Genomic DNA, 26,619 nt, shown 5'->3' with positions numbered 1-26,619 from the left:
ATTTTAAAAGGTGGTTCAATAGGTTTTACTTAATTGTATCTCAATTTTATATTGTATTTTGCTAACATTGCATATTTAAACGGACCGTTTGTATCAATTGTGTATTGCATTTGTATTTTAAGGGAGACGTCCCTCATTCTTATATCAGCAGTTATTTGAATACAATATTGGTATTTATACATTACACTTCCTCTGATTAAATGTGGTTGTTACTTCTAGCTTTTTAGCGCCCTCTCTTTTATTTCTTTTTTTATAATTTTGTATAGAACACAACAATAGAGGTTAAACACATAGGTTAATCTTAGATACAAACTGCAAGCATTGTAGAACCTGAACAGAAAATTGCCAAGTAATGTGCAAATGCCACTCCTGATTGGCTAGCCCCTGGTTTGTTAGCAGCTCCAGTACTTATGAATCCTGAGTGAGACTTTACCTCTGTGTTTAACCTTTTGCTGGGGTTATGCACTTATATATGCAGGGACAGTACTGTAAAAATGACATATTGTAGCCTGTCATTAGTCATGAGATGTTTGTTACATGATAGCATTAAATATTGTAATGTCACTTTAAGATTTCCCTAATCTGCATTACACCCCCAGCTTTATTCAGTCACATGAAACCTCTGGGTATTTTCCTCTGCACCAACTCATTCTGTTACTTCAGAGTTCAGCAGTGAGAGTCATTTGTTCTACAGCTTTACATTCAGTCATATTAGTCTGTAGGATAGCCTTATGTTTATCCCAGGCAGTAATTAGTATGTAGGATAGCCTTATGTTTATCCCAGGCATTAGTATGTAGGATAGCCTTATGCTTATCACAGGCGGTAATTAGTATGTAGGATAGCCTTATGCTTATCCCAGGCAGTAATTAGTCTGTAGGATAGCCTTATGTTTATCCCAGGCATTAGTATGTAGGATAGCCTTATGCTTATCACAGGCAGTAATTAGTATGTAGGATAGCCTTATGCTTATCCCAGGCATTAATTAGTATGTAGGATAGCCTTATGCTTATCCCAGGCATTAGTCTGTAGGATAGCCTTATGCTTATCCCAGGCATTAGTATGTAGGATAGCCTTATGCTTATCCCAGGCAGTAATTAGTATGTAGGATAGCCTTATGCTTATCCCAGGCATTAATTAGTATGTAGGATAGCCTTATGCTTATCCCAGGCATTAATTAGTATGTAGGATAGCCTTATGCTTATCCCAGGCATTAATTAGTATGTAGGATAGCCTTATGCTTATCCCAGGCATTAGTATGTAGGATAGCCTTATGCTTATCCCAGGCAGTAATTAGTATGTAGGATAGCCTTATGCTTATACCAGGCATTAATTAGTATGTAGGATAGCCTTATGCTTATCCCAGGCAGTAATTAGTATGTAGGATAGCCTTATGTTTATCCCAGGCAGTAATTAGTATGTAGGATAGCCTTATGCTTATCCCAGGCATTAGTATGTAGGATAGCCTTATGCTTATCCCAGGCAGTAATTAGTATGTAGGATAGCCTTATGCTTATCCCAGGCATTAATTAGTATGTAGGATAGCCTTATGCTTATCCCAGGCATTAGTATGTAGGATAGCCTTATGCTTATCCCAGGCAGTAATTAGTATGTAGGATAGCCTTATGCTTATCCCAGGCATTAATTAGTATGTAGGATAGCCTTATGCTTATTCCAGGCAGTAATTAGTATGTAGGATAGCCTTATGCTTATCCCAGGCAGTAACTAGTATGTAGGATAGCCTTATGCTTATCCCAGGCAGTAATTAGTATGTAGGATAGTCTTATGCTTATCCCAGGCAGTAACTAGTATGTAGGATAGCCTTATGCTTATCACAGGCAGTAATTAGTATGTAGGATAGCCTTATGCTTATACCAGGCAGTAACTAGTATGTAGGATAGCCTTATGCTTATCACAAGCAGTAATTAGTATGTAGGATAGCCTTATGCTTATACCAGGCAGTAATTAGTATGTAGGATAGCCTTATGCTTATCCCAGGCAGTAACTAGTATGTAGCATAGCCTTATGCTTATCACAGGCAGTAATTAGTATGTAGGATAGCCTTATGCTTATCCCAGGCAGTAATTAGTATGTAGCATAGCCTTATGCTTATCACAGGCAGTAATTAGTATGTAGGATAGCCTTATGCTTATCCCAGGTATTAGTTAGTATGTAGGATAGCCTTATGTTTATCCCAGGCAGTAATTAGTATGTAGGATAGTCTTATGTTTATCCCAGGCAGTAATTAGTCTGTAGGATAGCCTTATACTTATCCCAGGCAGTAATTAGTATGTAGGATAGCCTTATGCTTATCCCAGGCAGTAATTAGTATGTAGGATAGCCTTATGCTTATACCAGGCATTAATTAGTATGTAGGATAGCCTTATGCTTATCCCAGGCAGTAATTAGTATGTAGGATAGCCTTATGCTTATCCCAGGCATTAGTATGTAGGATAGCCTTATGCTTATCCCAGGCAGTAATTAGTATGTAGGATAGCCTTATGCTTATCCCAGGCATTAATTAGTATGTAGGATAGCCTTATGCTTATCCCAGGCATTAGTATGTAGGATAGCCTTATGCTTATCCCAGGCAGTAATTAGTATGTAGGATAGCCTTATGCTTATACCAGGCATTAATTAGTATGTAGGATAGCCTTATGCTTATCCCAGGCAGTAATTAGTATGTAGGATAGCCTTATGTTTATCCCAGGCAGTAATTAGTATGTAGGATAGCCTTATGCTTATCCCAGGCAGTAACTAGTATGTAGGATAGCCTTATGCTTATCACAGGCAGTAATTAGTATGTAGGATAGTCTTATGCTTATCCCAGGCAGTAACTAGTATGTAGGATAGCCTTATGATTATCCCAGGCAGTAATTAGTATGTAGGATAGTCTTATGCTTATCCCAGGCAGTAACTAGTATGTAGGATAGCCTTATGCTCATCTCAGGCAGTAATTAGTATGTAGGATAGCCTTATGCTTATCCCAGGCATTACTTAGTATGTAGGATAGCCTTATGTTTATCCCAGGCAGTAATTAGTATGTAGGATAGCCTTATGCTTATCACAGGCAGTAATTAGTATGTAGGATAGCCTTATGCTTATCCCAGGCAGTAACTAGTATGTAGGATAGCCTTATGCTTATCACAAGCAGTAATTAGTATGTAGGATAGCCTTATGCTTATACCAGGCAGTAATTAGTATGTAGGATAGCCTTATGCTTATCCCAGGCAGTAACTAGTATGTAGCATAGCCTTATGCTTATCACAGGCAGTAATTAGTATGTAGGATAGCCTTATGCTTATCCCAGGCAGTAATTAGTATGTAGCATAGCCTTATGCTTATCACAGGCAGTAATTAGTATGTAGGATAGCCTTATGCTTATCCCAGGTATTAGTTAGTATGTAGGATAGCCTTATGTTTATCCCAGGCAGTAATTAGTATGTAGTATAGTCTTATGTTTATCCCAGGCAGTAATTAGTATGTAGGATAGCCTTATGCTTATCCCAGGCAGTAACTAGTATGTAGCATAGCCTTATGCTTATCACAGGCAGTAATTTGTCTGTAGGATAGCCTTATACTTATCCCAGGCAGTAATTAGTATGTAGGATAGCCTTATGCTTATACCAGGCAGTAATTAGTATGTAGGATAGCCTTATGCTTATCCCAGGCAGTAACTAGTATGTAGCATAGCCTTATGCTTATCACAGGCAGTAATTAGTATGTAGGATAGCCTTATGCTTATCCCAGGCAGTAATTAGTATGTAGCATAGCCTTATGCTTATCACAGGCAGTAATTAGTATGTAGGATAGCCTTATGCTTATCCCAGGTATTAGTTAGTATGTAGGATAGCCTTATGTTTATCCCAGGCAGTAATTAGTATGTAGTATAGTCTTATGTTTATCCCAGGCAGTAATTAGTCTGTAGGATAGCCTTATACTTATCCCAGGCAGTAATTAGTATGTAGGATAGCTTTATGCTTATCCCAGGCAGTAATTAGTATGTAGGATAGCCTTATGCTTATACCAGGCATTAATTAGTATGTAGGATAGCCTTATGCTTATCCCAGGCAGTAATTAGTATGTAGGATAGCCTTATGCTTATCCCAGGCATTAGTATGTAGGATAGCCTTATGCTTATCCCAGGCAGTAATTAGTATGTAGGATAGCCTTATGCTTATCCCAGGCATTAATTAGTATGTAGGATAGCCTTATGCTTATCCCAGGCATTAGTATGTAGGATAGCCTTATGCTTATCCCAGGCAGTAATTAGTATGTAGGATAGCCTTATGCTTATACCAGGCATTAATTAGTATGTAGGATAGCCTTATGCTTATCCCAGGCAGTAATTAGTATGTAGGATAGCCTTATGTTTATCCCAGGCAGTAATTAGTATGTAGGATAGCCTTATGCTTATCCCAGGCAGTAACTAGTATGTAGGATAGCCTTATGCTTATCACAGGCAGTAATTAGTATGTAGGATAGTCTTATGCTTATCCCAGGCAGTAACTAGTATGTAGGATAGCCTTATGCTTATCACAAGCAGTAATTAGTATGTAGGATAGCCTTATGCTTATACCAGGCAGTAATTAGTATGTAGGATAGCCTTATGCTTATCCCAGGCAGTAACTAGTATGTAGCATAGCCTTATGCTTATCACAGGCAGTAATTAGTATGTAGGATAGCCTTATGCTTATCCCAGGCAGTAATTAGTATGTAGCATAGCCTTATGCTTATCACAGGCAGTAATTAGTATGTAGGATAGCCTTATGCTTATCCCAGGTATTAGTTAGTATGTAGGATAGCCTTATGTTTATCCCAGGCAGTAATTAGTATGTAGTATAGTCTTATGTTTATCCCAGGCAGTAATTAGTCTGTAGGATAGCCTTATACTTATCCCAGGCAGTAATTAGTATGTAGGATAGCCTTATGCTTATCCCAGGCAGTAATTAGTATGTAGGATAGCCTTATGCTTATCCCAGGCATTAATTAGTATGTAGGATAGCCTTATACTTATCCCAGGCAGTAATTAGTATGTAGGATAGCCTTATGCTTATCCCAGGCAGTAATTAGTATGTAGGATAGCCTTATGCTTATCCCAGGCATTAATTAGTATGTAGGATAGCCTTATACTTATCCCATGCAGTAATTAGTATGTAGGATAGCCTTATGCTTATCCCAGGCAGTAATTAGTATGTAGGATAGCCTTATACTTATCCCAGGTAGTAATTAGTATGTAGGATAGCCTTATGCTTATCCCAGGCAGTAATTAGTACATAGGATATCCTTATGCTTATCCTTGGCAGTAATTAGTACATAGGTCAGTTACTGCAGCGTGTACTCACTAGTTATTAGTGCATAATGGAATCTGTTTCCCACAAATTCTACAATGTTCTTTGTGGAATTGGACATATACATTGTTTATCATGGGCCGGTAATCCACTCCACAGAATTGCATGTGAGGTATCCAGTACAGGTTTCCCTGCAAGCTAAGCTTTTCTCAGCAGTGTGTTCTGGAGCTGTTAGAACCTGTATGTGAGAGACAGTATATAAACTGAAGCTGCTCTCTAGAGGGTCTAGGCCTGTGAGGTTTGAAATCTATGTTGTGTGGAAAAGCCTTTAGTAACAGACACTTTATACTGTTTAGTAACAGACACTTTATACTGTTTAGTAACAGACACGTTATACTGTTTAGTAACAGACACTTTATAATGTTTAGTAACATACACTTTATACTGTTTAGTAACAGACACTGTATACTGTTTAGTAACAGACACTTTATACTGTTTAGTAACAGACACGTTATACTGTTTAGTAACAGACACTTTATAATGTTTAGTAACATACACTTTATACTGTTTAGTAACAGACACTTTATGCTGTTTAGTAACAGACACTGTATACTGTTTAGTGACAGACACGGTATACTGTTTACTAACAGACACTTTATCCTGTTTAGTAACAGACACTTTATGCTGTTTAGTAACAGACACTGTATACTGTTTAGTAACAGACACTGTATACTGTTTAGTAACAGACACTTTATACTGTTTAGTAACAGACACATTATACTGTTTAGTAACAGACACTGTATACTGTTTAGTAACAGACACTTTATACTGTTTAGTAACAGACACGTTATACTGTTTAGTAACAGACACTTTATAATGTTTAGTAACATACACTTTATACTGTTTAGTAACAGACACTTTATGCTGTTTAGTAACAGACACTGTATACTGTTTAGTGACAGACACGGTATACTGTTTACTAACAGACACTTTATCCTGTTTAGTAACAGACACTTTATGCTGTTTAGTAACAGACACTGTATACTGTTTAGTAACAGACACTGTATACTGTTTAGTAACAGACACTGTATACTGTTTAGTAACAGACACTTTATGCTGTTTAGTAACAGACACTTTATACTGTTTATGCTGTTTAGTAACAGACACTTTATGCTGTTTAGTAAGTGACACTTTATGCTGTTTAGTAACAGACACTTTATGCTGTTTAGTAAGTGACACTTTATGCTGTTTAGTAAGTGACACTTTATGCTATTTAGTAACAGACACTTTCTACTGTTTAGTAAGTGACACTTTATGCTGTTTAGTAACAGACACTTTATGCTGTTTAGTAACAGACACTTTATGCTGTTTAGTAACAGACAATTTATGCTGTTTAGTAACAGACACGTTATACTGTTTAGTAAGTGACACTTTATACTGTTTAGTAACAGACACTTTATACTGTTTAGTAACAGACACTTTATGCTGTTTAGTAACAGACACTTTATGCTGTTTAGTAACAGACATGTTATACTGTTTAGTAAGTGACACTTTATACTGTTTAGTAACAGACACTTTATACTGTTTAGTAACAGACACTTTATACTGTTTAGTAAGTGACACTGTATACTGTTTAGTAACAGACACTTTATGCTGTTTAGTAACAGACACTTTATACTGTTTAGTAAGTGACACTTTATACTGTTTAGTAAGTGACATTTTATATTGTTTAGTAAGTGACACTTTATGTCTAGTAAGTGACACTTTATATTGTTTAGTAACAGACACTTTATGCTGTTTAGTAACAGACACTTTATACTGTTTAGTAACAGACACTTTATACTGTTTAGTAACAGACACTGTATACTGTTTAGTAACAGACACTTTATACTGTTTAGTAACAGACACTTTATACTGTTTAGTAACAGACACTGTATACTGTTTAGTAACAGACACTTTATACTGTTTAGTAACAGACACGTTATACTGTTTAGTAACAGACACTTTATAATGTTTAGTAACAGACACTTTATACTGTTTAGTAACAGACACTTTATGCTGTTTAGTAACAGACACTGTATACTGTTTAGTGACAGACACGGTATACTGTTTAGTAACAGACACTTTATCCTGTTTAGTAACAGACACTTTATGCTGTTTAGTAACAGACACTGTATACTGTTTAGTAACAGACACTGTATACTGTTTAGTAACAGACACTGTTTACTGTTTAGTAACAGACACTTTATGCTGTTTAGTAACAGACACTTTATGCTGTTTAGTAACAGACACTTTATACTGTTTATGCTGTTTAGTAACAGACACTTTATGCTGTTTAGTAAGTGACACTTTATGCTGTTTAGTAACAGACACTTTATGCTGTTTAGTAAGTGACACTTTATGCTGTTTAGTAAGTGACACTTTATGCTGTTTAGTAAGTGACACTTTATGCTGTTTAGTAACAGACACTTTATACTGTTTAGTAAGTGACACTTTATGCTGTTTAGTAACAGACACTTTATGCTGTTTAGTAACAGACACTTTATGCTGTTTAGTAACAGACAATTTATGCTTTTTAGTAACAGACACTTTATGCTGTTTAGTAACAGACACGTTATACTGTTTAGTAAGTGACACTTTATACTGTTTAGTAACAGACACTTTATACTGTTTAGTAAGTGACACTTTATGCTGTTTAGTAACAGACACTTTATGCTGTTTAGTAACAGACACTTTATACTGTTTAGTAACAGACACTTTATACTGTTTAGTAAGTGACACTTTATACTGTTTAGTAAGTGACACTTTATATTGTTTAGTAAGTGACACTTTATGTCTAGTAAGTGACACTTTATATTGTTTAGTAACAGACACTTTATGCTGTTTAGTAAGTGACACTTTATACTGTTTAGTAACAGAACCTTTATACTGTTTAGTAACAGACACTGTATACTGTTTAGTAACAGACACTTTACACTGTTTAGTAACAGACACTTTATATTGTTTAGTAACAGACACTTTATACTGTTTAGTAACAGACACTTTATATTGTTTAGGAAGTGACACTGTATACTGTTTAGTAACAGACACTTTATATTGTTTAGTAACACACACTTTATACTGTTTAGTAACAGACACTTTATATTGTTTAGTAAGTGACACTGTATACTGTTTAGTAACAGACACTGTATACTGTTTAGTAAGTGGCACTTTATACTGTTTAGTAACAGACACTTTATACTGTTTAGTAACAGACACTTTATATTGTTTAGTAACAGACACTTTATACTGTTTAGTAACAGACACTTTATGCTGTTTAGTAACAGACACTTTATGCTGTTTAGTAACAGACACTTTATGCTGTTTAGTAAGTGACACTTTATGCTGTTTAGTAACATACACTTTATGCTGTTTAGTAACAGACACTTTATACTGTTTAGTAACAAACACTTTATGCTGTTTAGTAACAGACACTTTATGCTGTTTAGTAACAGACACTTTATACTGTTTAGTAAGTGACACTGTATACTGTTTAGTAACAGACACTTTATGCTGTTTAGTAACACTTTATGCTGTTTAGTAACAGACACTTTATGCTGTTTAGTAACAGACACTTTATGCTGTTTAGTAAGTGACAGTTTATGCTGTTTAGTAACAGACACTTTATGCTGTTTAGTAACAGACACTTTATACTGTTTAGTAACAGACACCTTATGCTGTTTAGTAACAGACACTTTATGCTGTTTAGTAAGTGACACTTTATACTGTTTAGTAACAGACACTTTATACTTTTTAGTAACAGACACTTTATACTGTTTAGTAAGTGACACTGTATACTGTTTAGTAACAGACACTTTATGCTGTTTAGTAACAGACACTTTATACTGTTTAGTAAGTGACACTTTAAACTGTTTAGTAACAGACACTTTATACTGTTTAGTAAGTGACACTGTATACTGTTTAGTAACAGACACTTTATGCTGTTTAGTAACAGACACTTTATACTGTTTAGTAAGTGACACTTTATACTGTTTAGTAACAGACACTGTATACTGTTTAGTAACAGACACAGTATACTGTTTAGTAACAGACACTTTATGCTGTTTAGCAAGTGACACTTTATGCTGTTTAGTAACAGACACTTTATACTTTTTAGTAACAAACACTTTATGCTGTTTAGTAACAGACACTTTATACTGTTTAGTAAGTGACACTGTATACTGTTTAGTAACAGACACTTTATGCTGTTTAGTAACAGACACTTTATGCTGTTTAGTAACAGACACTTTATGCTGTTTAGTAACAGACACTTTATGCTGTTTAGTAAGTGACACTTTATGCTGTTTAGTAACAGACACTTTATGCTGTTTAGTAACAGACACTTTATACTGTTTAGTAACAGACACCTTATGCTGTTTAGTAACAGACACTTTATGCTGTTTAGTAAGTGACACTTTATACTGTTTAGTAACAGACACTTTATACTGTTTAGTAACAGACACTTTATACTGTTTAGTAAGTGACACTGTATACTGTTTAGTAACAGACACTTTATGCTTTTTAGTAACAGACACTTTATACTGTTTAGTAAGTGACACTTTAAACTGTTTAGTAACAGACACTTTATACTGTTTAGTAAGTGACACTTTATACTGTTTAGTAACAGACACTTTATGCTGTTTAGTAACAGACACTTTATACTGTTTAGTAAGTGACACTTTATACTGTTTAGTAACAGACACTTTATACTGTTTAGTAACAGACACTTTATACTGTTTAGTGACACTTTATATTGTTTAGTAACAGACACTTTATGCTGTTTAGTAACAGACACTTTATACTGTTTAGTAAGTGACACTTTATGCTGTTTAGTAACAGACACTTTATGCTGTTTAGTAACAGACACTTTATACTGTTTATTAACAGACACTTTATACTGTTTAGTAACAGACACTTTATACTGTTTAGTAACAGACACTTTATATTGTTTAGTAACAGACACTTTATACTGTTTAGTAACAGACACTTTATGCTGTTTAGTAAAAGACACTTTATACTGTTTAGTAACAGGCACTTTATGCTGTTTAGTAACAGACACTTTATATTGTTTAGTAAGTGACACTTTATGCTGTTTAGTAACAGACACTTTATACTGTTTAGTAACAGACACTTTATACTGTTTAGTAGCAGACACTTTATACTGTTTAGTAACAGACACTTTATACTGTTTAGTAAGTGACACTGTATGCTGTTTAGTAACAGACACTTTATACTGTTTAGTAAGTGACACTGTATGCTGTTTAGCAACAGACACTTTATACTGTTTAGTAACAGACACTTTATACTGTTTAGTAAGTGACACTTTATGCTGTTTAGTAACAGACACTTTATACTTTTTAGTAACAGACACTTTATACTGTTTGGTAACAGACACTGTATACTGTTTGGTAACAGACACTGTACACTGTTTAGTAACAGACACTTTATACTGTTTAGTAAGTGACACTTTATACTGTTTTTGTAAGTGCCATTGTGCAAGGGTTTATTTTGTTTCTATTATAAATGTATTTCTGCAAATTGTCTGTGAATGAACAGGCCAAGGCTTTTACACCTAATCCAGCGTGTGTAGCATTTTCTGCTGTTAGGCTGTGTGCTAAAGCTGTTCCAGGGACAAAATCCCAAGGTCTCAATAAATATATATATATATATATATATATATATATATACACTGTATATATATATATATATAAAACTCTCTATATTGGAGGTGTCCAAACATCAGGGCAATTCCTTATAAACATAACTGGCTCAAACCTTCCTATATCTACAGTATAGACCCAGAAACCTAGACTAGGTTGGTTAATGTCATTTGTAATTTTATGTTTATTTGGCTAATGTGTTTGTTTGTTTAATGCAGTTTGTAGTTCATTTAATGTAAGTTTTTTGTGTGTTTGTGCAGGCAGAAAGCTTTAGCATCTACTGGAGGACGAAGCGTTCAGGCCGCGTGTGACTGGTGAGTTTGTTTTTTCACTGGATACACTTGTAACAAAACAATTAATAAATGTAATCTGCTCATATACATTGTGCGCAGTCATACACACCCCTGTGAATAGACTACCACCTTCCACCCGTCCTATAGACAATTGGCTCCAACTGTGGGCATTACACACTCCTGGCTGTTTTGTGTTTCTCGGGCAACAGAGCAAAGCTTCTTTTTTCTCTATTTTACAAAATTATAATTGTACAAGTTGCAGAGAGAGAAATTTAGTGGTTATTAGTGTGTGAATACTGTGTGGTTATTGGCGTGTGAGTACAGGGTGGTTATTGGCATGTGGGTACAAGGTGGTTATTGGCTTGTGAGTACTGGGTGGTTATTGGCGTGTGGGTACAGGGTGGTTATTGGCTTGTGAGTACTGGGTGGTTATTGGCGTGTGGGTACAGGGTGTTTATTGGCTTGTGAGTACAGGGTGGTTATTGGCGTGTGGGTACAGGGTGGTTATTGGCTTGTGAGTACTGGGTGGTTATTGGCATGTGAGTACTGGGTGGTTATTGGCGTGTGGGTACAGGGTGTTTATTGGCGTGTGGGTACAGGGTGGTTATTGGCGTGTGGGTACTGGGTGGTTATTGGCGTGTGGGTACAGGGTGGTTATTGGAATGTGGATTCAGGGTGGTTATTGGCATGTGGGTACAGGGTGGTTATTGGCATGTGGGTTCAGGGTGGTTATTGGCATGTGGGTACTGGGTGGTTATTGGCGTGTGGGTACTGGGTGGTTATTGGCGTGTAAGTACTGGGTGGTTATTGGTGTGTGGGTACTGGGTGGTTACTGGCGTATGAGTACTGGGTGGTTATTGGCGTGTGAGTACTGGGTGGTTATTGGCGTGTGAGTACTGGGTGGTTATTGGCTTGTGAGTACTGGGTGGTTATTGGCGTGTGAATACAGCGTGATTATTGGCTTGTGAGTACTGGGTGTTTATTGGCTTGTGAGTACTGGGTGGTTATTGGCGTGTGGGTACAGGGTGGTTATTGGCGTGTAAGTACTGGGTGGTTATTGGCGTGTGGGTACTGGGTGGTTATTGGCGTGTGGGTACAGGGTGGTTAGTGGCGTGTGAGTACTGGGTGGTTATTGGCGTGTGGGTACAGGGTAGTTATTGGCATGTAAGTACTGGGTGGTTATTGGCGTGTGGGTACAGGGTGGTTATATGCGTGTAAGTACTGGGTGGTTATTGGCGTGTGGGCACAGGGTGGTTATTGGCGTGTAAGTACTGGGTGGTTATTGGCGTGTGGGTACAGGGTGGTTATTGGTGCACAAAAAGCTTTACCTAGCACAGACATAACTTCCCAGAAGCATTTGGGGTATGCGTCCCCCCTCTTTTGTTCAGGGTTAGGGCTGTGGGCCAGTGCTAATAGTTAGGGGTTTAAGGTCAGATACTCAGGCGCGTTTGACCTCTACGATAACAGACAAGCACCTATGTTATTGCTTTACAGGCTGTTCTCTCATGTAGCTGATCCTTTCTTGGATGATTCACTGCCTCGCGAATACGTACTCTATCTGCGGCCCACGGGTCCCTTAGCGCAAAAACTCTCCGAATACTGGCAGCAGTCTAAAGAAATCTGTGGGAAGAACAAGGCTCATAACATCTTTCCTCACATAACACTTTGTCAGTTTTTTATGGTAAGTTCCAGTTTGTTGTGTCTTTGTGTTTTGTACACACTTGTGCTATATCTGTGCATCACATGACTTCCTGTGTTTATATTTTGTACACACTTGTGCTATATCTGTGCATCACATGACTTCCTGTGTCTTTGTGTTTTGTACACACTTGTGCTATATCTGTGCATCACATGACTTCCTGTGTCTGTATTTTGTACACACTTGTGCTATATCTGTGCATCACATGACTTCCTGTGTCTTTGTGTTTTGTACACACTTGTGCTATATCTGTGCATCACATGACTTCCTGTGTTTATATTTTGTACACACTTGTGCTATATCTGTGCATCACATGACTTCCTGTGTCTTTGTGTTTTCTACACACTTGTGCTATATCTGTGCATCACATGACTTCCTGTGTCTGTATTTTGTACACATTTGTGCTATATCTGTGCATCACATGACTTCCTGTGTTTATATTTTGTACACACTTGTTCTATATCTGTGCATCACATGACATTCTGTGTCTTTGTGTTTTGTACACACTTGAGCTATATCTGTGCATCACATGACTTCCTGTGTCTGTATTTTGTACACACTTGTGCTATATCTGTGCATCACATGACTTCCTGTGTCTTTGTGTTTTGTACACACTTGTGCTATATCTGTGCATCACATGACTTCCTGTGTTTATATTTTGTACACACTTGTGCTATATCTGTGCATCACATGACTTCCTGTGTCTTTGTGTTTTCTACACACTTGTGCTATATCTGTGCATCACATGACGTCCTGTGTCTGTATTTTGTACACACTTGTGCTATATCTGTGCATCACATGACTTCCTGTGTCTTTGTGTTTTGTACACACTTGTGCTATATCTGTGCATCACATGACTTCCTGTGTTTATATTTTGTACACACTTGTGCTATATCTGTGCATCACACGACTTCCTGTGTCTTTGTGTTTTCTACACACTTGTGCTATATCTGTGCATCACATGACTTCCTGTGTCTGTATTTTATACACACTTGTGCTATATCTGTGCATCACATGACGTCCTGTGTCTGTATTTTGTACACACTTGTGCTATATCTGTGCATCACATAACTTCCTGTGTCTGTATTTTGTACACACTTGTGCTATATCTGTGCATCACATGACTTCCTGTGTCTGTATTTTGTACACACTTGTGCTATATCTGTGCATCACATGACTTCCTGTGTCTGTATTTTGTACACACTTGTGCTATATCTGTGCATCACATGACGTCCTGTGTCTGTATTTTGTACACACTTGTGCTATATCTGTGCATCACATGACTTCCTGTGTCTGTATTTTGTACACACTTGTGCTATATCTGTGCATCACATGACTTCCTGTGTCTTTGAATTTTGTACACACTTGTGCTATATCTGTGCATCACATTACTTCCTGTGTCTTTGTGTTTTCTACAAACTTGTGCTATATCTGTGCATCACATGACTTCCTGTGTCTTTGTGTTTTCTACACACTTGTGCTATATCTGTGCATCACATGACTTCCTGTGTCTGTATTTTGTACACACTTGTGCTATATCTGTGCATCACATGACTTCCTGTGTCTGTATTTTGTACACACTTGTGCTATATCTGTGCATCACATGACTTCCTGTGTCTGTATTATGTACACACTTGTGCTATATCTGTGCATCACATGACTTCCTGTGTCTGTATTTTGTACACACTTGTGCTATATCTGTGCATCACATGACTTCCTGTGTCTGTATTTTGTACACACTTGTGCTATATCTGTGCATCACATGACTTCCTGTGTCTTTGAATTTTGTACACACTTGTGCTATATCTGTGCATCACATGACTTCCTGTGTCTTTGTATTTTGTACACACTTGGGCTATATCTGTGCATCACATGACTTCCTGTGTCTGTATTTTGTACACACTTGTGCTATATCTGTGCATCACATGACGTCCTGTGTCTTTGTGTTTTGTACACACTTGTGCTATATCTGTGCATCACATGACTTCCTGTGTTTATATATTGTACACACTTGTGCTATATCTGTGCATCACATGACTTCCTGTGTCTTTGTGTTTTCTACACACTTGTGCTATATCTGTGCATCACATGACTTCCTGTGTCTGTATTTTGTACACACTTGTGCTATATCTGTGCATCACATGACGTCCTGTGTCTGTATTTTGTACACACTTGTGCTATATCTGTGCATCACATGACTTCCTGTGTCTGTATTATGTACACACTTGTGCTATATCTGTGCATCACATGACGTCATGTGTCTGTATTTTGTACACACTTGTGCTATATCTGTGCATCACATGACTTCCTGTGTCTGTATTTTGTACACACTTGTGCTATATCTGTGCATCACATGACTTCCTGTGTCTGTATTTTGTACACACTTGTGCTATATCTGTGCATCACATGACTTCCTGTGTCTTTGAATTTTGTACACATTTGTGCTATATCTGTGCATCACATTACTTCCTGTGTCTTTGTGTTTTCTACACACTTGTGCTATATCTGTGCATCACATGACTTCCTGTGTCTTTGTGTTTTCTACACACTTGTGCTATATCTGTGCATCACATGACTTCCTGTGTCTTTGTGTTTTGTACACACTTGTGCTATATCTGTGCATCACATGACTTCCTGTGTTTATATTTTGTACACACTTGTGCTATATCTGTGCATCACATGACTTCCTGTGTCTTTGTGTTTTCTACACACTTGTGCTATATCTGTGCATCACATGACTTCCTGTGTCTGTATTTTGTACACACTTGTGCTATATCTGTGCATCACATGACGTCCTGTGTCTGTATTTTGTACACACTTGTGCTATATCTGTGCATCACATGACGTCCTGTGTCTGTATTTTGTACACACTTGTGCTATATCTGTGCATCACATGACTTCCTGTGTCTGTATTTTGTACACACTTGTGCTATATCTGTGCATCACATGACTTCCTGTGTCTTTGAATTTTGTACACACTTGTGCTATATCTGTGCATCACATGACTTCCTGTGTCTTTGTATTTTGTACACACTTGGGCTATATCTGTGCATCACATGACTTCCTGTGTCTGTATTTTGTACACACTTGTGCTATATCTGTGCATCACATGACTTCCTGTGTCTTTGTTTTTTGTACTTACTTGTGCTATATCTGTGGATCACATGACTTCCTGTGTTTATATTTTGTACACACTTGTGCTATATCTGTGCATCACATGACTTCCTGTGTCTTTGTGTTTTCTACACACTTGTGCTATATCTGTGCATCACATGACTTACTGTGTCTGTATTTTGTACACACTTGTGCTATATCTGTGCATCACATGACGTCCTGTGTCTGTATTTTGTACACACTTGTGCTATATCTGTGCATCACATGACTTCCTGTGTCTGTATTATGTACACACTTGTGCTATATCTGTGCATCACATGACTTCCTGTGTCTGTATTTTGTACACACTTGTGCTATATCTGTGCATCACATGACTTCCTGTGTCTGTATTATGTACACACTTGTGCTATATCTGTGCATCACATGACTTCCTGTGTCTGTATTTTGTACACACTTGTGCTATATCTGTGCATCACATGACTTCCTGTGTCTGTATTATGTACACACTTGTGCTATATCTGTGCATCACATGACTTCCTGTGTCTGTATTTTGTACACAAAGAAATATATGTAGTAGACCGAGCGCTAGTAATAGGATGCCTTAAGCTCACTGACAAGAGCCCCCTAGTGGGCTTGAGAAAAAGACTAACTAAAATAAATGAGTGAGCGCTAACAGCTTAAAAGGCTAAGTCATCAATTGGGTGAGATAGATAAAAATCAGTTTAATACAAGGATATAAAACAATTTAGATAATACAGTGATTCTGTCAAATCAATTTTAAAACCTACATGGATCCATGGGGGACATATAAAAACATAAATAAAAAATACAATGTGCGTTCAATACTGTATAAAAGAATGAATAATCACAGCATAATACAAACAAGTCTCACAATAAATTGATAATACTTGTGTGCCGATTGAGACCTAGTATGTGGTCACAAATCCATCAGTCATCTCTAAATGGGAGGTTATCACATGAGTAAATATAATAAACATAAACAGGTGATACAACGTGTAGAAAATGCGTGAAAAAATGTGCAAATAATGTGATAAAAATGATAAGTCAATTGCTGTCCAAAATTAGTGTCCAAACAAGATAAGTTCCAAATAAAATTTATCCATTGTTGGTAGTAAACATAAGGTGCCAGAAAACAGTTCTTGGAAGCAAAAAATGAGAAGAAATGTGGAAAAAAAATGTGAAAAAACAGAATGTGAAAAAACAAAAATGTGTAAACGATGATTCAAAGATCAGAGATATATAAACATGATCCAAAATATCTTCTATACCTGTGGAAAAAATGAAGAAATAATAGTGCAATAACGTTTATACAATCCAAATAATGATTAGAAATGAGCTCACCAGTATGTCAACGCGTTTCGGCCTTCCTGGCCTTTATCAAGACTATCAATAGTCTTGATAAAGGCCAGGAAGGCCGAAACGCGTTGACATACTGGTGAGCTCATTTCTAATCATTATTTGGATTGTATAAACGTTATTGCACTATTATTTCTTCATTTTTCCACAGGTATAGAAGATATTTTGGATCATGTTTATATATCTCTGATCTTTGAATCATCGTTTACACATTTTTGTTTTTTCACATTCTGTTTTTTCACATTTTTTTCCACATTTATTCTCATTTTTTGCTTCCAAGAACTGTTTTCTGGCACCTTATGTTTACTACCAACACTGGATAAATTTTATTTGGAACTTATCTTGTTTGGACACTAATTTTGGACAGCAATTGACTTATCATTTTTATCACATTATTTGCGCATTTTTTCACGCATTTTCTACACGTTGTATCACCTGTTTATGTTTATTATATTTACTCATGTGATAACCTCCCATTTAGAGATGACTGATGGATTTGTGACCACATACTAGGTCTCAATCGGCACACAAGTATTATCAATTTATTGTGAGACTTGTTTGTATTATGCTGTGATTATTCATTCTTTTATACAGTATTGAACGCACATTGTATTTTTTATTTAAGTTTTTATATGTCCCCCATGGATCCATGTAGGTTTTAAAATTGATTTGACAGAACCACTGTATTATCTGTATTTTGTACACACTTGTGCTATATCTGTGCATCACATGACTTCCTGTGTCTTTGTGTTTTGTACACACTTGTGCTATATCCGTGCATCACATGACTTCCTGTGTCTGTGTTTTGTACACACTTGTGCTATATCTGTGCATCACATGAGTTCCTGTGTCTGTATTTTGTGCACACTTGTGCTATATCAGTGCATCACATGACTTCCTGTGTCTTTGTGTTTTGTACACACTTGTGCTATATCTGTGCATCACATGACTTCCTGTGTCTGTATTTTGTACACACTTGTGCTATATCTGTGTATCACATTACTTCCTGTGTCTTTGTGTTTTGTACACACTTGTGCTATATCTGTGCATCACATGCCTTCCTGTGTCTTTGTATTTTGTACACACTTGTGCTATATCTGTGCACCACATGACTTCCTGTGTCTTTGTGTTTTGTGCACACTTGTGCTATATCTGTGCATCACATGACTTCCTGTGTCTGTATTTTGTACACTCTTGTGCTATATCTGTGCATCACATGACTTCCTGTGTCTTTGTGTTTTGTACACACTTGTGCTATATCTGTGCATCACATGACTTCCTGTGTCTGTGTTTTGTACACACTTGTGCTATATCTGTGCATCACATGACTTCCTGTGTCTGTATTTTGTACACACTTGTGCTACATCTGTGCATCACATGACTTCCTGTGTCTGTATTTTGTACACACTTGTGCTATATCTAGTGTTGCAACCCGTCCCTTAAAATACGGAACACTTATAAGTTACACATGCTGCAGGGTGTGCAGGGAGGAGTATGAATAGTGCTGTCCAGAAACACAATACATGTTCCTCCCCGCACACCCTGCAGCATGTGTAACTCATAAGTGTTCAGGAAAACATTGCTGAGGTGGCAACCCTAGCTATATCTGTGCATCACATGACTTCCTGTGTCTGTATTTTGTACACACTTGTGCTATATCTGTGCATCACATCACATGACTTCCTGTGTCTTTGTGTTTTGTGCACACTTGTGCTATATCTGTGCATCACATGACTTCCTGTGTCTGTGTTTTGTACACACTTGTGCTATATCTGTGCATCACATGACTTCCTGTGTCTGTGTTTTTTACACACTTGTGCTATATCTGTGCATCACATGACTTCTTGTGTCTGTGTTTTGTACACTCTTGTGCTATATCTGTGCATCACATGACGTCCTGTGTCTGTATTTTGTACACACTTGTGCTATATCTGTGCATCACATGACTTCCTGTGTCTTTGTGTTTTCTACACACTTGTGCTATATCTGTGCATCACATGACTTCCTGTGTCTTTGTGTTTTGTACACACTTGTGCTATATCTGTGCATCACATGACTTCCCGTGTCTGTATTTTGTACACACCTGTGCTATATCCGTGCATCACATGACTTCCTGTGTCTGTATTTTGTACACACTTGTGCTATATCTGTGCATCAGATGACTTCCTGTGTCAGTTTGTACACACTTGTGCTATATCCGTGCATCACATGACTTCCTGTGTCTGTATTTTGTACACACTTGTGCTATATCCGTGCATCACATGACTTCCTGTGTCTGTATTTTGTACACACTTGTGCTATATCTCTGCATCACATGACTTCCTGTGTCTGTGTTTTGTACACACTTGTGCTATATCTGTGCATCACGTGACTTCCTGTGTCTTTGTGTTTTGTACACACTTGTGCTATATCTGTGCATCACATGACTTCCTCTGTCTGTATTTTGTACACACTTGTGCTATATCTGTGCATCACATGACGTCCTGTGTCTGTATTTTGTACACACTTGTGCTATATCCGTGCATCACATGACTTCCTGTGTCTTTGTGTTTTGTACACACTTGTGCTATATCTGTGCATCACATGACTTCCCCTGTCTGTGTTTTGTACACACTTGTGCTATATCTGTGCATCACATGACTTCCTGTGTCTGTATTTTGTACACACTTGTGCTATATCTGTGCATCACATGACTTCCTGTGTCTTTGTCTATTGCTAGTCTGTCTCTCTCTCTCTGTATAGGATTCTATTAATAATCTCTCTCTTTCTGTATAGGAATCTATTGCTAGTCTGTCTCTCTCTCTCTATATAGGATTCTATTAATAATCTCTCTCTCTGTATAGGAATCTATTAATAATCTGTCTCTCTCTGTATATGAATCTATTAATAATCTGTCTCTCTCTCTCTGTATAGGAATCTATTAACAATCTGTCTCTCTCTGTATAGAAATCTATTAATAATCTGTCTCTCTCTCTGTATAGGAATCTATTAATAATCTGTCTCTCTCTGTATAGAAATCTATTAATAATCTGTCTCTCTCTCTGTATAGGAATCTATTAATAATCTGTCTCTCTCTCTGTATAGGAATCTATTAATAATCTGTCTCTCTCTCTGTATATGAATCTATTAATAATCTGTCTCTCTCTCTGTATAGGATTCTATTAATAATCTCTCTCTTTCTGTATAGGAATCTATTGCTAGTCTGTCTCTCTCTCTCTATATAGGATTCTATTAATAATCTCTCTCTCTGTATAGGAATCTATTAATAATCTGTCTCTCTCTGTATAGGAATCTATTAATAATCTGTCTCTCTCTCTGTATAGGAATCTATTAATAATCTGTCTCTCTCTGTATATGAATCTATTAATAATCTGTCTCTCTCTGTATATGAATCTATTAATAATCTGTCTCCCTCTCTGTATATGAATCTATTAATAATCTGTCTCTCTCTGTATAGAAATCTATTAATAATCTGTCTCTCTCTCTGTATAGGAATCTATTAACAATCTTTCTCTCTCTGTATAGAAATCTATTAATAATCTGTCTCTCTCTCTGTATAGGAATCTATTAATAATCTGTCTCTCTCTCTGTATAGGAATCTATTAATAATCTGTCTCTCTCTGTATATGAATCTATTAATAATCTTTCTCTCTCTCTGTATAGGAATCTATTAATAATCTGTCTCTCTGTATAGGAATCTATTGCTAGTCTGTCTCTCTCTCTGTATAGGAATCTATTAATAATCTGTCTCTCTCTGTATAGGAATCTATTAATAATTTGTCTCTCTCTGTATAGGAATCTATTAATAATCTGTCTCTCTCTCTGTATAGGAATCTATTAATAATCTGTCTCTCTCTCTGTATAGGAATCTATTAATAATCTGTCTCTCTCTCTGTATAGGAATCTATTAATAATCTGTCTCTCTCTCTGTATATGAATCTATTAATAATCTGTCTCTCTCTCTGTATATGAATCTATCAATAATCTGTCTCTCTCTGTATATGAATCTATTAATAATCTGTCTCTCTCTGTATAGGAATCGATTAATAATCTGTCTCTCTCTCTCTGTATAGGAATCTATCAATAATCTGTCTCTCTCTGTATATGAATCTATTAATAATCTGTCTCTCTCTCTGTATAGGAATCTATTAATAATCTGTCTCTCTCTGTATAGGAATCTATTAATAATCTGTTTCTCTCTCTCTGTATAGGAATCTATTAATATTCTGTTTCTCTCTCTCTGTATAGGAATCTATTAATAATCTGTCTCTCTCTCTGTATAGGAATCTATTAATAATCTGTCTCTCTCTCTGTATAGGAATCTATTAATAATCTGTCTCTCTCTCTGTATAGGAATCTATTGCTAGTCTGTCTCTCTCTCTGTATAGGAATCTATTAATAATCTGTCTCTCTCTCTGTATAGGAATCTATTAATAATCTGTCTCTCTCTCTGTATAGGAATCTATTAATAATCTGTCTCTCTCTGTATATGAATCTATTAATAATCTGTCTCTCTCTCTCTGTATAGGAATCTATTAATAATCTGTCTCTCTGTATAGGAATCTATTGCTAGTCTGTCTCTCTCTCTGTATAGGAATCTATTAATAATCTGTCTCTCTCTCTGTATAGGAATCTATTAATAATCTGTCTCTCTCTGTATAGGAATCTATTAATAATTTGTCTCTCTATGTATAGGAATCTATTAATAATCTGTCTCTCTCTCTGTATAGGAATCTATTAATAATCTGTCTCTCTCTCTGTATAGGAATCTATTAATAATCTGTCTCTCTCTCTGTATATGAATCTATTAATAATCTGTCTCTCTCTCTGTATATGAATCTATCAATAATCTGTCTCTCTCTGTATATGAATCTATTAATAATCTGTCTCTCGCTGTATAGGAATCGATTAATAATCTGTCTCTCTCTCTGTATAGGAATCTATTAATAATCTGTCTCTCTCTCTGTATATGAATCTATCAATAATCTGTCTCTCTCTGTATATGAATCTATTAATAATCTGTCTCTCTCTCTGTATAGGAATCTATTAATAATCTGTCTCTCTCTCTGTATAGGAATCTATTAATAATCTGTCTCTCTCTCTCTGTATATGAATCTATTAATAATCTGTCTCTTTCTCTGTATAGGAATCTATCAATAATCTGTCTCTCTCTGTATATGAATCTATTAATAATCTGTCTCTCTCTCTGTATAGGAATCTATTAATAATCTGTCTCTCTCTCTGTATAGGAATCTATTAATAATCTGTCTCTCTCTCTGTATAGGAATCTATTGCTAGTCTGTCTCTCTCTCTGTATAGGAATCTATTGCTAGTCTGTCTCTCTCTCTGTATAGGAATCTATTAATAATCTGTCTCTCTCTCTGTATAGGAATCTATTAATAATCTGTCTCTCTCTCTGTATAGGAATCTATTAATAATCTGTCTCTCTCTCTGTATAGGAATCTATTAATAATCTGTCTCTCTCTCTGTATAGGAATCTATTAATAATCTGTCTCTCTCTCTGTATAGGAATCTATTGCTAGTCTGTCTCTCTCTCTGTATAGGAATCTATTGCTAGTCTGTCTCTCTCTCTGTATAGGAATCTATTAATAACCTGTCTCTCTCTCTGTATAGGAATCTATTAATAATCTGTCTCTCTCTGTATAGGAATCTATTAATAATCTATCCAAAAAGATAGTGGATAAAGATTTACCCACTGAAAGAATGCACATAAGCACTCTATGCCCAGACTTAAGGCGGTTAGTTCCGAATATAATTAAAACATAACTTTTAATTTAATGCAAATAAAAAACAAAGCTAACAAAATAGGTTAAAATACACACTCAGTTGTGCTTAAAGTACAGATAGACTATGAAGGTGACTATATCAGTTATATAATAAGGCCTGATTGTAGGTAAGTGTCACCAAATTAGGTCATAAGTGGTCTAGGTTGAGTACATAGCAGTATTATAAATGTGTGTTCTACTGTCTAAATAGTAGGGGCACTATAGTACTAAAGTAAAAAGAGGGGTTATATTACTAGAACATGTCTAGGAATGATGGTCATTATCACCTTCCTAGCGAATGTGGGAGAGGTGTCCTAGATAACAGTTCTTATGACGCTGGTCAGTTATATAGAGGGTGCTTATAACATGAATTTGTCTTGTGATTATAAAGAGAACTGATATTGGACTCGATCTTTGTATGCTGATCTATATTGTTATCTCTCTATAATATCCAATAGAGTGTCATGAGTTTTATCCACTTGTTATATACAGCCCAAGCGTGGTTTATGACAATGCATGTGTGAAGTATGTAATGTCTGTTTTCGTTTCACCTGTGTGGCAAACGATTACTTGTGGATTTAAGGAGCAGGGTTAATTGTTTGGTTATCAATAGAAAACACGTAGATTTTTTATGTAAATATGCTTAGTGCAATTACGAGCATTCAATATATCTACTGTTGAACGTTATTAATATTCTTAGATAGAGGAAATATATTTATAACCATTACCTAAAGATTGTAACTAATCGTTACATATGCTTACCATCTCTACCTATGTGTGTATTTATATGCTCGTAGCCCGCTACTAGATCACACGTCCTTATTGATCATTATTATTAATGTGAATCCCTTATCTGAATATTCAATAATGATGGATGAAATTGAATGTTGTTAAGGGAGTTGCCTAATCTATATTACCACATCTTAGCAAGTCAATTATAACACACATATGGGAATGTCGTAACTAAATCTTGCTACAATTAGTGTCTATTATTGCATATTATGTAGCTGGAGCAATTCCTCTATGCTATGACACGTCTGCATCTATCAGGTAAGTAGAGCTGACTAAAATCACTATAGTGGAGCAGACGTTGCGGCTTCAATATGCTATGATATGTCCACATCTATCATTATGGTAGAGCTGACTAAATCACTGTCAGGGGTAACACATACAGGAGGGCCGTAGCCCTATCGCGCTATAGTTAGTGTCAATAATATATAACATATATATATAGCCGTAGCGTTAGTTCCTGTGTGTTATACTGCGTTCACAAAAGAAGAAGAATGGTGTGATATTGCAGCGCTATCAAGGATATCGCATACAGGAAAGCTGCCGCTCTATCATGCTACGGTTTGTATAAATAATATGTATATGGTAGCGTTGGTGTCTATATGCTATGACACGTTGCCACTTGTCAATAAATCACAGTTAAATTGGATCACTGATAAAAGTATCCAGGTAGCTAAATATATCTTGTGTTATAAATCTATACATATAGCATTGCCCCATACACTGACCACTATTAGTGATTCAGCGTTCTGACGGTGTCAGGTATGTGCCCCAAGTTAATTAAGTTACTGCCCCATATTTTTACTATATATTAAACTGGTAAATGTATAAATTACGCTAGTAACTCAACAGAGTTATAACAGGGTGAGGTTTTAAAAGGCATCTAGACTGCTTAGGGCTTTTTCAATATACATATATATTTATGTGTTACTATGTGTATATACATATATATTTATGTGTCACTATGTGTATATACATATATATTTATGTGTTAGTATGTGTATATACATATATATTTATGTGTTATTATGTGTATATACATATATATTTATGTGTTATTATGTGTATATACATATATATTTATGTGTTATTATGTGTATATACATATATATTTATGTGTTAGTATGTGTATATACATATATATATATGTGTTACTATGTGTATATACATATATATTTATGTTAGTATGTGTATATACATATATATTTATGTGTTACTGTGTGTATATACATATATATTTATGTGTTACTGTGTGTATATACATATATATTTATGTGTTACTATGTGTATATACATATATATTTATGTGTTACTGTGTGTATATACATATATATTTATGTGTTACTATGTGTATATACATATATATTTATGTGTTACTGTGTGTATATACATATATATTTATGTGTTACTATGTGTATATACATATATATTTATGTGTCACTATGTGTATATACATATATATTTATGTGTTATTATGTGTATATACATATATATTTATGTGTTATTATGTGTATATACATATATATTTATGTGTTATTATGTGTATATACATATATATTTATGTGTTACTGTGTGTATATACATATATATTTATGTGTTACTATGTGTATATACATATATATTTATGTGTCACTATGTGTATATACATATATATTTATGTGTTATTATGTGTATATACATATATATTTATGTGTTATTATGTGTATATACATATATATTTATGTGTTATTATGTGTATATACATATATATTTATGTGTTACTGTGTGTATATACATATATATTTATGTGTTGCTATGTGTATATACATATATATTTATGTGTTATTATGTGTATATACATATATATTTATGTGTTATTATGTGTATATACATATATATTTATGTGTTACTATGTGTACATACATATATATTTATGTGTTACTATGTGTATATACATATATATTTATGTGTTACTATGTGTATATACATATATATTTATGTGTTACTATGTGTACATACATATATATTTATGTGTTACTATGTGTATATACATATATATTTATGTGTTACTATGTGTATATACATATATATTTATGTGTTACTATGTGTATATACATATATATTTATGTGTCACTATGTGTATATACATATATATTTATGTGTTAGTATGTGTATATACATATATATTTATGTGTTATTATGTGTATATACATATATATTTATGTGTTACTATGTGTATATACATATATATTTATGTGTCACTATGTGTATATACATATATATTTATGTGTTACTATGTGTATATACATATATATTTATGTGTTACTATGTGTATATACATATATATTTATGTGTTACTATGTGTATATACATATATATTTATGTGTTACTATGTGTATATACATATATATTTATGTGTCACTATGTGTATATACATATATATTTATGTGTTATTATGTGTATATACATATATATTTATGTGTTATTATGTGTATATACCTATATATTTATGTGTTACTATGTGTATATACATATATATTTATGTGTTACTATGTGTATATACATATATATTTATGTGTCACTATGTGTATATA

At 35.2% G+C, this 26,619-nt stretch overlaps 1 protein-coding gene across 2 annotated transcripts in view; it reads left to right on the top strand.

Annotated features, from left to right (window-relative positions):
* UBASH3B (ubiquitin associated and SH3 domain containing B) overlaps positions 1-26,619 on the top strand; it is a 477,436-nt gene that overhangs the window by 246,708 nt on the left and 204,109 nt on the right. For both annotated transcript variants that reach the window (XM_053690105.1, XM_053690104.1), the window contains exons 2-3: positions 11,249-11,302; positions 12,776-12,962. In XM_053690105.1, coding sequence (XP_053546080.1) covers positions 11,249-11,302; positions 12,776-12,962 — 241 coding nt within the window. The remainder of the gene's footprint in view (positions 1-11,248; positions 11,303-12,775; positions 12,963-26,619) is intronic.

The sequence above is a fragment of the Bombina bombina genome, chromosome 8, assembly GCF_027579735.1.
Source record: "Bombina bombina isolate aBomBom1 chromosome 8, aBomBom1.pri, whole genome shotgun sequence".
Classification (NCBI taxonomy): domain Eukaryota; kingdom Metazoa; phylum Chordata; class Amphibia; order Anura; family Bombinatoridae; genus Bombina; species Bombina bombina.
This window is presented reverse-complemented; position numbering and strand designations above follow the sequence as displayed.